Source organism: Grampus griseus, assembly GCF_964374135.1.
Source record: "Grampus griseus genome assembly, chromosome: 9".
NCBI lineage: Eukaryota > Metazoa > Chordata > Mammalia > Artiodactyla > Delphinidae > Grampus > Grampus griseus.
The window spans coordinates 80,813,877-80,826,725 of NC_139003.1; the positions used below are offsets into that span (position 1 = coordinate 80,813,877).

At 35.5% G+C, this 12,849-nt stretch overlaps 1 protein-coding gene across 6 annotated transcripts in view; it reads left to right on the forward strand.

The window, feature by feature from the left end:
• CACNA2D1 (calcium voltage-gated channel auxiliary subunit alpha2delta 1) overlaps positions 1 to 12,849 on the forward strand; it is a 512,068-nt gene that overhangs the window by 480,777 nt on the left and 18,442 nt on the right. For all 6 annotated transcript variants that reach the window (XM_082661685.1, XM_082661687.1, XM_082661688.1 and 3 more), the window contains 10 exons: positions 177 to 263; positions 3,087 to 3,154; positions 3,537 to 3,575; positions 5,337 to 5,408; positions 6,266 to 6,418; positions 6,505 to 6,557; positions 8,182 to 8,237; positions 8,641 to 8,770; positions 10,996 to 11,105; positions 12,236 to 12,318. In XM_082661685.1, coding sequence (XP_082517811.1) covers positions 177 to 263; positions 3,087 to 3,154; positions 3,537 to 3,575; positions 5,337 to 5,408; positions 6,266 to 6,418; positions 6,505 to 6,557; positions 8,182 to 8,237; positions 8,641 to 8,770; positions 10,996 to 11,105; positions 12,236 to 12,318 — 851 coding nt within the window. The remainder of the gene's footprint in view (positions 1 to 176; positions 264 to 3,086; positions 3,155 to 3,536; positions 3,576 to 5,336; positions 5,409 to 6,265; positions 6,419 to 6,504; positions 6,558 to 8,181; positions 8,238 to 8,640; positions 8,771 to 10,995; positions 11,106 to 12,235; positions 12,319 to 12,849) is intronic.

A 12,849-nucleotide genomic window follows, 5' to 3' on the forward strand; every position in this document is an offset into this window, starting at 1 on the left:
AGCCTGCTATAAAATGGAAGAAAAGGGAAGAGGAGACCACTTCTTGATAACATATTTATGCTAGAACATTTAAGTAAAACAGTATCCACCTGTACCTATTAAAAGAAATGTAATATTATTTGCTTTATCTAGATAGGTCTATTTTTCCTTTTTTTTTTTTTTTTTTTTTTTTTTAGAAAGCGGACCTGGTGCTTATGAATCGGGCATTATGGTAAGCAAAGCTGTAGAAATATACATCCAGGGAAAACTTCTAAAACCTGCAGGTAAGCACATATATTGTACACATACACATGACCGAAACTAAATGTGACCTACTGTTTATATTATCCACTGGCACTGCTTTTCAGGAAGGCTATCAGAAAGCTTCAACGAAAATAAAGTCAAATTTGAAAAATAAAATGAAACACAATTAGTTACGTATGAGATTGGGGATAAAATAAGAGTTGAGTTTTCAAAGAAGTGTGTATGTTTATACACTCTTGACATAAATTTAGGGAGTCAGTTTCGTGTTGTATATCAAAATTCTAATTGCTGGATTGATCCAGCAATTCCACTCAGAAGTCTATCCTATAAAGTATTTCAAATATACAAAAGTAGATATGGGCAAGGATGTGAATATTTGTAATAATTTAAACATGAAAAGTTAAGTTTCCATCATTGGGGGAAAAGATAAATTGTGGCATATCTATACTATGTAGCTGTTAAAAAGAATTAGGTAGGGATCTATTAAAAAAAACCTTACAATAAAATATATAGAATAATGAGTCTTTTGGTGAAAGAAATCAAGCAAATGAAAAAGTTCATAAAACTAAGCATCAGTGGGAATTAGAAGTGGGCTGGAATGAACAGATGCAGTAAAAGTTTAAAAAAAAAGTATAATTCAGTATTGTTTGAATTTTAGAAAAAATAGGCCAGATTGAGAAGGTAAACTCCTGTGATAAACTCCCCCCAGTGGTTGAACTGCATACATTCACTCCATCATTCACTCAGCAACTCATTCACTCCTTCCTTCATTCTCTCAATTGCTCATTTACTCATTCAATCTTATTCTGTCAATCACTCATTCACGTGCCACCTATTCACCTACCTACTCATCCACTCATTTATCCACACTTCAGCGAGCATTTCCTTTTTTTTCTTTTTTAAATTTTTTTTAACATCTTTATCGGAGTATAATGCTTTACAATGATGTGTTAGTTTCTGCTGTATAACAAAGTGAATCAGCTATACATGTACATATATCCCCATATCTCCTCCCTTTTGCATCTCCCTCCCACCCTCCTTTTCCCACCCCTCTAGGTGGTCACAAAGCACCAAGCTGATCTCCCTGTGCTATGCGGCGGCTTCCCACTAGCTATTTTACATTTGGTAGTATATATACGTCCATGCCACTCTCTCACTTCGTCCCGGCTTACCCTTTCCCCTCCCCATATCCTCAAGTCCAATCTCTACATCTGCATCTTTATTCCTGTCCTGCCCCTAGGTTCTTCAGAACCTTTTTTTTTTAAGATTCCATATATATGTGTTAGCATATGGTATTTGTTTTTCTCTTTCTGACTTACTTCACTCTGTATGACAGTCTCTAGGTCCATCCACCTCACTCCAAATAACTCAATTTCGTTCCTTTTTATGGCTGAGTAATATTCCATTGTATATATGTGCCACATCTTTATCCATTCATCTGTCTATGGACACTTAGGTTGCTTCCATGTCCTGGCTATTGTAAATAGAGCTGCAGTGAACATTGTGGTACATGACTCATTTTGAATTATGGTTTTCTCAGGGTATATGCCCAGTAGTGGGATTGCTGGGTCGTGTGGTAGTTCTATTTTTAGTTTTTTAAGGAACCTCCATACTGTTCTCCATAGTGGCTGTATCAATTTACATTCCCACCAACAGTGCAAGAGGGTTCCCTTTTCTCCACACCCTCTCCAGCATTTATTGTTTCTAGATTTTTTGATGATGGCCATTCTGACTAGTGTGAGATGATACCTCATGTAGTTTTGATTTGCATTTCTCTAATGATTAGTGATGTTGAGCACCCTTTCATGTGTCTGTTGGCAATCTGTATATCTTCTTTGGAGAAATGTCTATTTAGGTCTTCTGCCCATTTTGGGATTGTTTGTTTGTTTTTTTGATATTGAGCTGCATGTGCTGCTTGTATATTTTGGAGATTAATCCTTTGTCAGTTGCTTCGTTTGCAAATATTTTCTCCCATTCTGAGGGTTGTCTTTTCATCTTGTTTATGGTTTCCTTTGCTGTGCAAAAGCTTTTAAGTTTCATTGGGTCCCATTTGTTTATTTTTGTTTTTATTTCCCTTTCTCTAGGAGGTGGGTCAAAAAGGATCTTGCTGTGATTTATGTCATGGAGTGTTCTGCCTATGTTTTCCTCTAAGAGTTTGATAGTGTCTGGCCTTACATTTAGGTCTTTAATCCATTTTGAGTTTATTTTTGTGTATGGTGTTTGTTAGGGAGTGTTCTAATTTCATTCTTTTACATGTAGCTGTCCAGTTTTCCCAGCACTACTTATTGAAGAGGCTGTCTTTTCTCCATTGTATATTCTCAGCAAACATTTCTTAAGCACCTCCTGCATGCACTGGTCAGGTTAGGGAAGCCTCTTAAAACCCACCACCTTGAATGACCTCATATTTATAAAGCTATTCCTGACACTCCTTTTTTTAAGCCTCCTTTATTAGTTAATATACCAGGTTATAGTAAATAAATGTGTGTATAAACGAAGTTTATAACAGTTTAAGAGCTATTAGCATTACTTTTTAATGAAAACCCCAAGAAATATATGTCTGTAATAAACATTATAAAATAGCATTAAATTGAATATAAATTATTTAAATTATCATACCCTAGAAATTATATTGTAAGCTAATTAAATTTGCCACCTTTTAAATGAATTTGAATCAGCTTTTCAATGTATATCTGCAATTAAACAGATTTTTTTTTTTTTTTTAATCTTAAGAAACTTACATTTGCCTGCTCAGGAATTTTTAAATGTGAGAGGAAAGATAAATGAGAATTATAGCTACATTTTTTAAATGCATGTGTCAATTTTTCTTTACATGATTGTTTCAGTTGTTGGAATTAAAATTGATGTAAACTCCTGGATAGAGAATTTCACCAAAACATCAATCAGGGATCCGGTAAGATAACTTTTTAAAAAATTCTTATGCTACATTTACTGATCTTAGAAAGCAACGTCTTATACAGTGACAAAATAAATTTTCGATGCAACTACATTGAAGCAGAATTATGAATTACCATTTTTTCAAAGAATTTTTTGTTTAGTCAACTAATAAATAATAGGAAAATATTTCAGTATTATAATTTAAAATGCTAGTTTAAATATTTATTGGCTGATCTTTTCTAATTTGTAAAGATAAAGCTATTGACTAGACTATCGTTTAATCTTTTATACTAATTATTATAAAAGTTCTAATTACAATATGGTAATAATTAAAATGATATAATTAAAATCCAACTAGAAAGACAATATGAGGTGATAACTGTATTTCTGTCTTTCAGTGTGCTGGTCCAGTTTGTGACTGTAAAAGAAACAGTGATGTAAGAGAACTCTTTAAAATGGAATTTTTAAGTACAATTTTTTGTGTTACTCTTCCTAAGACTCTAATGATAAAGAAAGATGCAGGAAGGTTTAGTCAAATGCTAAAAAAATATTGTATGGAATTGTGAACTAATTCATAGATAAGAATTTGAATTATATGCTTTTAATTCCTAACCTTAAACATTAGAAGCATTTTAAGATATTCATTAAAAAGCCATATCAATATAGACTGTATTCGCTTCAGTCTCAATTGTGTTAGATTCTTTTGTACATATAAATACAAATTCGTTTCTGACCAGAGTTTCTAAACTGAAGCATATTTATTGATTATCAGTGCAATCTTCCCTCATCTTTTGCACTTTATCTGAATTTTTCACACTGTGTTTATAGTGGTGAGAAAGGTTTTTTAACTAAACCTTGGTATTACATAGTTTTACTTGCCTGGATTGGATTTTACATTGTCTTCTATTACTTCCATTTCTGTTTGAGAAATTGAAAAAGCAAATGTCAACTTGCTTTGTTCCAAGCCGAAGATGCTGTAAGAATGGTACTAGATAAATTATTCATATAATGAATAAAATGACAAATTCCACTATTTTCTTTCAGTCCTCTTAGGTATGTCTATATATTTCCAAAGGAAGCAGGGGTTTCGTGTCATTTTATTCACTCCTAGTCTTGTGAAATCATAAGCCAGTAATTTTAATTATTTTTGTAACATCCATTTTACATAGACTATGTATCAGCTGTTTTTAGAGCAAAGGTTTTAGCAAGCTCCTTTCATACTAGAAAAATAGAGTGCATTACGTCCCCAAATCTGAAAACAATGTTTTTGTGATTTTATACAATAAAAATTATTAAATTGATTCATGCATTTAAACATAATTTAAACTGGATGGGAATACTTTAGGATATATGATTATTTTTCCTCTGTCAGAGGCATTTTTTTGGTCTTGTTTCCTGCTTTTACATCTCAAATTATCCAATCAAATATTTTTAGTATAAAATAGTTATAAACAACCTCATGCTGCTGCTTTTTATTTTTAAGCCTGTGATGAATATTGCCCCAAATGGATTTTTCTTAATGTCCTTCTTGTCAAAATCTTAAGTATGTGTTTAAAATAATAATTGTACATTATTCAATGTTTTCGTTTATCTAATTTCCTGGTTCATTTAGATGACAGTGGGGTGGTGAAAAGATTATTTCTAATTTGTTCTTATGTTTTCGTTCAGACTGAGTTGACTTTTTTTTTTGTTTGGTCTATGTTGGGTCTTCGTTGCTGCACGCGGGCTTTCTTTAGTTGCAGCAAGCAGGGGCTACTCTTCATTGTGGTGCAGTGGCTTCTCTTGTTGCGGAACACAGGCTCTACGTGCACAGGCTTCAGTAGTTGCGGCGTGTGGGCTCAGTACTTGTGGCTTAGTTGCTCCGCGGCATGTCGGATCTTCCCGGACCAGGGCTCAAACCCGTTTTCCCCTGCATTGGCGGGCGGTTCTTAACCACTGCACCACCAGGGAAGTCCCTGAGTTGACTATTTTAACTGGACGGATCGTGGTGGAATTTCAAGCCTTGATGGTTTGACAGCAATCTATATACATGCCCTTAATTTATTTCATCAGAATCTCCTGAGCATATATGTTCAAGAGAAGATATAGTTATCTAAGTTTTTCTCCTATTTTGTTATAATCATCTATATAATGGAGTAATGATTATGTAACCTAACCTTCCTAAAAAAGTGTATTAACTGTTATTTTTGTTTTGCTAGGTAATGGATTGTGTGATTCTAGATGACGGTGGGTTTCTTTTGATGGCAAATCATGATGATTACACTAACCAGGTATGTACCTAAAGTGGCAAGGAGTAGGGTTTCCAAAGTGTGTTTCCCTGATCAACATTACAAAACCCCTTCATACCACTATAAAAATTGATAATTGAAGTTCTTAATGTAAATATAAACCATCAAGAAATGCATCCTAAAACTAGTTTTCCTTATATTTGTTAGCTGAGTTTACTTTCTGGTACGGTTACCATTAAAATATAGAGCTAAGGATTTTAACATCATATGAACTTTTTATTTTTGATCTCAGGAATTTAGAAAATTTTCATATATTAATCAGTTGATAATGTCAGTCCTAATACATAGCTGGTTTGAAACAGATGAAAATTCTAACCTGAAATTTGGAAATTGGCAACAGTTAGGCTCTTTGGTTTACACAGGATTTTAAACAAAGTAGAATTAATTGCCAACTAATTTCATTTCTGAATCTGTATATCTGGCTTCTCTTTAAAAAACAAACAAAAAAGATCTCTCAATACTGGACAGTCTTCCTAAATTACAATATTTATGGGTTGGAATTGGTGAGCTAGAGGTTGTCCCTATAGATGGGACTCACTCCAGCACAGTCCCTACAAGTTTCTTTTTCTAGTTTCACCACTTCTCTTATTGGATTGTGACTTAAGGCTTAGTAAACTGTCCATTCCTTCCAAATAGCACAGGGAGCCATTCAGAAATGAGAATACCTAATCTCACTGGAGTTTTTTCAGAGTATCATATACTGGTTTATTACTTGCTTTTGTTTTCAAGCTCCTCAATAGTTTTAGTTCTGTTTCTTTGTATCATTTCTTTTGTTTGTACTGGTTCAGGTGTTAATATTTGGCTTACATTTGACACTTTATTATTTTTTTCTGTACCAGATTGGAAGATTTTTTGGAGAGATTGATCCAAGTTTGATGAGACACCTGGTTAATATATCAGTTTATGCTTATAATAAATCTTATGATTATCAGTCAGTGTGTGAGCCTGGAGCTGCACCAAAACAAGGAGCAGGGCATCGCTCAGCATACGTGGTCAGTAATATGCAACTCACCCTTCCATTCTCTCAGAGGGACTCTCAGTGTAGACTAATGTAATACTTCTTTATTCTATTTTATAGCCATCAATAGCAGACATATTACACATTGGCTGGTGGGCCACTGCTGCTGCCTGGTAAGTCAAAATTGTAGTTTTATTGATATTGAGAGAAAAGTGTTGTGAAATAGTAAAGAATGTGATGGAAAGATGGACATGTAGATAATTAGTATGGGAACTAGTTTTTTCATTTCCTACAGCACATATTGGCAATATTCATAAGTATTTTTTCTTACTGATCACTGTAAAACCGTTACAGTTATTCAGCTTTTTATATGAAAACAGTATTTTGCTCAGGCACACTTCAGCCTTTCCAGGGGCTTCTTTTACCTATGGATCTGTTGAAACTCTTTTCGTTTGTATTTTTTGTTTATATTATACTCAATCCTTACATTTTAGGCATATTGATCTACAAAAAGTTACTATTTATTGCCTTCATTGTGCAAGTTAAATGTCTTCATCCATCAAATTCATGACATGATGACTTATCTTTCTACCTCTTCATTTTTCTTACAAAGGCTGGCATCATTTTAGAAGCATCATGTTCCTGAAATGGATCTAATTCTTTTCACTGGTTCTACCCTTCCTCCCTCCTTCCCCTCTTACCTATATCCTGCCATCTGTGAAAAGAAGACATTTAAACTGCTTATTGAGGCACTGTGGAAAGTCTGGAAGATCAAATTTGTCATTGTTTGGGTCTGATCAGTCAAGTAACTAATCCTCCTGTTGTGTCTGGGTCCATTCTCTCCCTCCCTCCCTCCCTCCCTCTCTCTCTCTCTCTCTTTTGTATCATTACCCTACTGTATTGTATAAGTTTTATTCCACGTATATTAATCTATAACGTTCACTTGATGTTGTGGCTTTCCCAGCGAAAATTAAATGATTATGCCATTTTATTAAAATAGCAAAGATGTTAGATTAAAAATCCAATTTATTCTAAAAAAAATTGTGGAAAAGGGTGCTTTCTGTTCTGACAATGACATTTGTATATGAATTTACATAGGTTTTCTGAAGCTCATAGTCATCGTGAAATACTTGATTGTCTTTATGCTATTTTCTGGCCAGAACCTTCCCCCTCCTCAACCTCCCCCCCAACTTTTGTTTTAACTAAACTCAGTTCCAGATGAGTTTTTACTCATATTTGGCTCAATTGTCATTTACTGTAAAACTGATATATAGGGCATGCCATATGCCCTATATATAATATGTATATTGTATTTCATGAATGCCACATGATGTATTTACAAATATGTTCTATATTGTAGAGTAAATAGTTCGTAAACCCATGGTACAAAGTCATTTTTGTTTAGGGTTTTTTTTTCCTACCACAGAGCTTTAATAACTAAAATAAGGAGAAAATCTTGAGTGTGAAAACTGCGCACCAGAATGATGACATTCTCCCTCTTAGAGTTACCACTTCTCCTGGCTCTGATTTTGTATTAGGTGTCTTGACACATATGTGTCCCTCACTGGGTCCTGAACACATCTGATGACTTCATGACTTCTTTTACAGAATGGAATTGACAATGTCTTGCATAATTTAAGAAATACTTATATAAAAATGCTCAACTTTCTATTCGCAAACTCTCAACTTTTTCCAAAAAGATGAAAAAGAAACGTGTTTGTGTACATGCCAAAAATACTCTGGTTTTTGTTAATTTATGAAGGAAAATATCAATACTTTTTCATATTTAAAATTCAGGTCTATTCTACAGCAGTTTCTCTTGAGTTTGACCTTTCCACGACTTCTTGAGGCAGGTATGTAAATGCTCAGATACTGTCATAATAATTAACATTTTCTTTTTGGATGCTCCGAGTTCAAAACTCAGAAAGTGCGTGTGTGTGAGAGAGAGAGAGATCGTCCATTTAACACTTTTGTAGGTTGAAATCTCTTTGTCAGAACTTTCCTACTGCCTTAGAAACATTCCTAGGTCACACTGGCCTCTGTTTTGCAGCTGTATTCAAACTCAAATGTATTCAAATTCATTTATTCTATTGATAGTTATTGGGCATCTTTAAGGGCTGCCACTACGCCACACGGAGTAAACAAGCCAGTTGAGGTGCCTGCCCTCATACATTTGTTTTGCTCTGTGAGAAATGAAAGCTCTGGGAGACCGACTGAAGTGTCCTCTCATGGTGATGGTCTTTATTTTCCCCACAGTTGAGATGGAAGATGACGACTTCACAGCCTCTCTATCAAAGCAGAGCTGCATTACCGAACAAACCCAGTATTTCTTCGATAACGATAGTAAATCATTCAGCGGTGTATTAGACTGTGGAAACTGTTCCAGGTAATTTGTTTCTTCATTTCTGGACTAGTCCTGTTTGACTAAGAAATTGTATTCACTTTTAAAATCGTCACAGAAAATAACGGAGGTTGTCTTTGGAGTGCGAGAGATCTGAATAACTGCTTTGAAAATAATCAGAGCTCTTCAGTTTCTCTGAAGGTTTTTAAAATTAATTCTAACTCTGATAAGTTGTAATCCCTTCAACAGTAATAATTACATGATCAAAAAAATTATACCCACTTTTAGGCAGAACATAGAGGAATTTGATTGTATTATATTTTGTCTAGAAGAATCCATATTAAAATTTTTCTAATGTTGAGATAGTTTCAGAGATTATTTTCTCTGATAAGATTAGAATTATATTTACTAAACAGGTTAACAAAAATGTTCTTGGCTAGTAAGTTTTACTTGTAGTCTTCACTTAAATTTAGAATTGAATGTATCTTTGAGTTGAAACTGAAAGAACTAGGAGAACATATCATTTCCTAAAATCAAGCTTAATGTTAGTCATCACCGCCCATAAAACATCTTGAAAACATTTTGGAAGAGATGGAGAGGTTTAATTTTGTTGTAATGAGAGAAAGAAAGGCAAGGTGGGAGATTTTCGAAGTTTTGAAAGGAAAGGGATAATCCATGTCACAGGATCCCTGAGAACGGAGCAGAAAGGCACAGAGTTGGGACACTTTGTTTTCAGTAGCTGAGGACAGCTTGTTCTAGAAGAAATGTTAACAGAGAGAAGAGGAAAGATGAGGGGGTGAGGTAATCTGAGCAGCTGACAGGGATGGAATAGGTAGTTGCTAGGCGATTTGGAAAAGAAGTCTATAACAGTTAAAAATATATATTTTTTCACAGGGGGTTAACTGAAACTAGCACAAATTTTTAATAGACATGGTATGATTTTATGAGTTACTTTATGAAACCTGTATATCCTAGGAGGAGGAAGAGGAAAGGGGCAGAGTAAGGCATGTACTCAGAAAAAATCAGACCGTCTTGTTTCGAGATTAGTATATCAGAACATCACCTTCAGGAAACAGAACTGTGGCATGTTTAATGGGTACATCAGAAAGAGTTTAGAGTCTTTGGGCTTTCATTGATTGATGTTCAGTAATAGCAACATATACTTTAAAAAATGACTAAAAAAAAAAAAAAAAAAAAAAAGACTAAGGGGCTTCCCTGGTGGTGCAGTGGTTGAGAGTCCGCCTGCCGATGCAGGGGACACGGGTTCGTGCCCCGGTCCGGGAAGATCCCACATGCCGCGGAGCGGCTGGGCCCGTGAGCCATGGCCGCTGAGCCTGCGTGTCCGGAGCCTGTGCTCTGCAATGGGAGAGGCCACAACAGTGAGAGGCCCGCATATCGCAAAAAAAAAAAAAAATACTAAGTTAAACTGTAAAGATCATTATAAGATATTAAGTTAAATCATGCCTACATTTGCGTTGTGTAACTTTATGCTGTGTCCCAACTTCAATAGGTTTAAAAAATAAATCCCATTTTTTGAAAACTAAATTACTCTTTAATGACAGATCTACATTTTTATTGTGGAAGGTAGAAGCAGCTTAAGATGTGGAAAAAAACACTGCATGGAATTCAAAGCCCATAATTCTGTCTATGCCCGTGTTGTCCCAACTCAGTAGTGACCAGCCACAGGTGGCAATTTTAATCATCAGTGGCATTAATTAATATTACAGTTTTGTGCCTCAGTCACGCTAGTCACCATTTCAGGTGCTCAGTAGCCTCATGCGGCAGTTGTTTACCATGCTGGTTAAAGCAGAAGACGTTTCTGTCTTCACAGAAAGTTGGTTGAACAGCACTGATCCAGACTTCAGTCTGCTATGACTTGGAGAAGCGCTGAGCCATTTTTGTGCTCCTACTTTCCTTTACTGTAAAATAAGGCAACTTGGGCACATTTTCAGTGATAGATACCACAATTCCCTAAATATGTAAAATGAAACGACTAGATGGTGTTCATTTTGCATTGAGGACTATCACTTAAGAAACAAAGGTCACACTTAAAGCATCTGTTGGAATTTTTTTAGTATTCATTTGAGAGATAGCATGTCCATGTTAATCAAACATGGTAATCTTTCTCTTCTAAAATCATTCAGTGTTACTGTTCGTGTAGGTGATGCTTTGTTTCAAAGGTCCTATTTTCTTTTATTTTAATGTGTAAAAATCTTTGAAATCTATTTTCTCATAATTTTTTCTGATTTTTAAAAGTATTTATTTTACAGAATCTTCCACGTAGAAAAACTTATGAACACCAACTTAATATTCATAATGGTTGAGAGCAAAGGGACTTGTCCCTGTGACACGCGATTGCTCATACAAGCAGAACAGACTTGTATCCTTTGACATTGGAGAGGTTTGGAATGGAAAACCATCTTAAAGCTGTGCGTTTTTAACCTCATCGCGTTGTTCGTGCCCAGAAAGAACTATATCACAGAGTGCTGAGATCACCTCACAGAGGCAGAATGGACCCTCCACACAAAATTTCATTTGGATGTCAAGACGGATGATGCTGCACCTGCACCAAGAGGATGTGAAAGGCTTCCTACTGGTACCGTGAGTCTTTGTGGAGAGAGCAGTGCAGGTTCCCAAGTAGCCCTGAAAATGGCTAGAGAGAGCAGGGAGAAGTACCTGGCTCGGGGTTTTACGGTGGTTGGGGACCATGCTGGGCTTTTGCCAGTGCTGCCTGGGGCTTGTTGGCCCAAACTTCCAGGCAGTGCCAAAGGAGGGGACACTCACTCTTCCCTGTCAGCTCGCCCAGGTGTGGGACAGAAGGGAAAAGGGATTATTGTGGCATGAAAGCTGTCAACAGCCAGTAATCAAAAATGGAGTTGAATGTGGTCTGTACCTACAATGGAATATTATTCAGCCTTAAAAAAAGAAGGTAAATCCTCTTGTATGCTAGAACTGCCATGGCAGTAATGCTAAAAAGACTTCGGGTAGTAAATATGCTAAAAGACAGTGAAATGACCATTGAAGCATTGCAGGCAGAGGTTCGGTAGACTGCCTCTAGTTTTTGCTGTTTCTGGAAAAAAAAAATAGTCCTCACCTATGTTTGGAACTGACGTTTATTACTAGGAATTAGTTTCTATTTCTGTCTTGCTAAATAGGAGGCACCAGGCCCTCCCTTATGGTCTTACGTGTATGACCCTGTCTTATATGCTACGTCATTTGCAGATTTCATCCACTTGTATTGTACAAATATTTACTGAGTACTTCCTCTGTGCCAGCGACCATGCTGTGTAAAGCGTTGATCTCTTCACACAGGCCCTAGACAGGAGAAAATTTGTGGCACTTCAGTACTTTAAATCCCATAGTACTTGAACTGGTTGTGTGGGGCCAGAATAATGGCATCGGTTTCTCTGGCTTGCTTTGAGAAATAAGTGTGTTGCATTGTATTTTTTTAATTGTGTAAAAAAAAAAAAAAAAAAAAGTAACTTCATATTCCTTAACAAGTTTCTTTAGCTGATGGTCCAGATCCTTGTGATATGGTGAAGCAACCCAGATACCGAAAAGGACCTGATGTCTGCTTTGATAACAATGCCTTGGTAAGTAAGACCAAACATTTGCTGTATTAAAATATATAACTCAATGGTCACAATAATTTACGGAGACAAATTGTAGTTTTAACTCCAGTGTAATGTCTTAACCATAACCATAGTGTTTCTCATTAACATGACATACTTGCTGGTATATAGATTTTTTATTTCAGTATTTTTCATGGTTAGCATAAGCTTAACAGTTGCCTCTTCTGTCCTTTCCACAGAAATTGTACTTTCAAACACAATGCCGACCAATTTACTAATAATCCAAGATCACAGATCTGATGATTTTAAAACTTTCTAATGACCAGTAACTGACAGTAAACATTACTAATGGTATATGAGTTGCCCACCTTCATTTATATTCCAATCCTGAAGATATAACAGTTATTTTTAGTATAACATTTTCTGTGTTTAGTCTTCATTCAGTGTATTTAAAAACCTGTTAAATCACTATCGTCCCCTTAGTTTGTAATTGTACTTTACATGGTTTCTAATTCTGCCACCTGTTAGGTTTGTATTATTTCTCTTAATTGT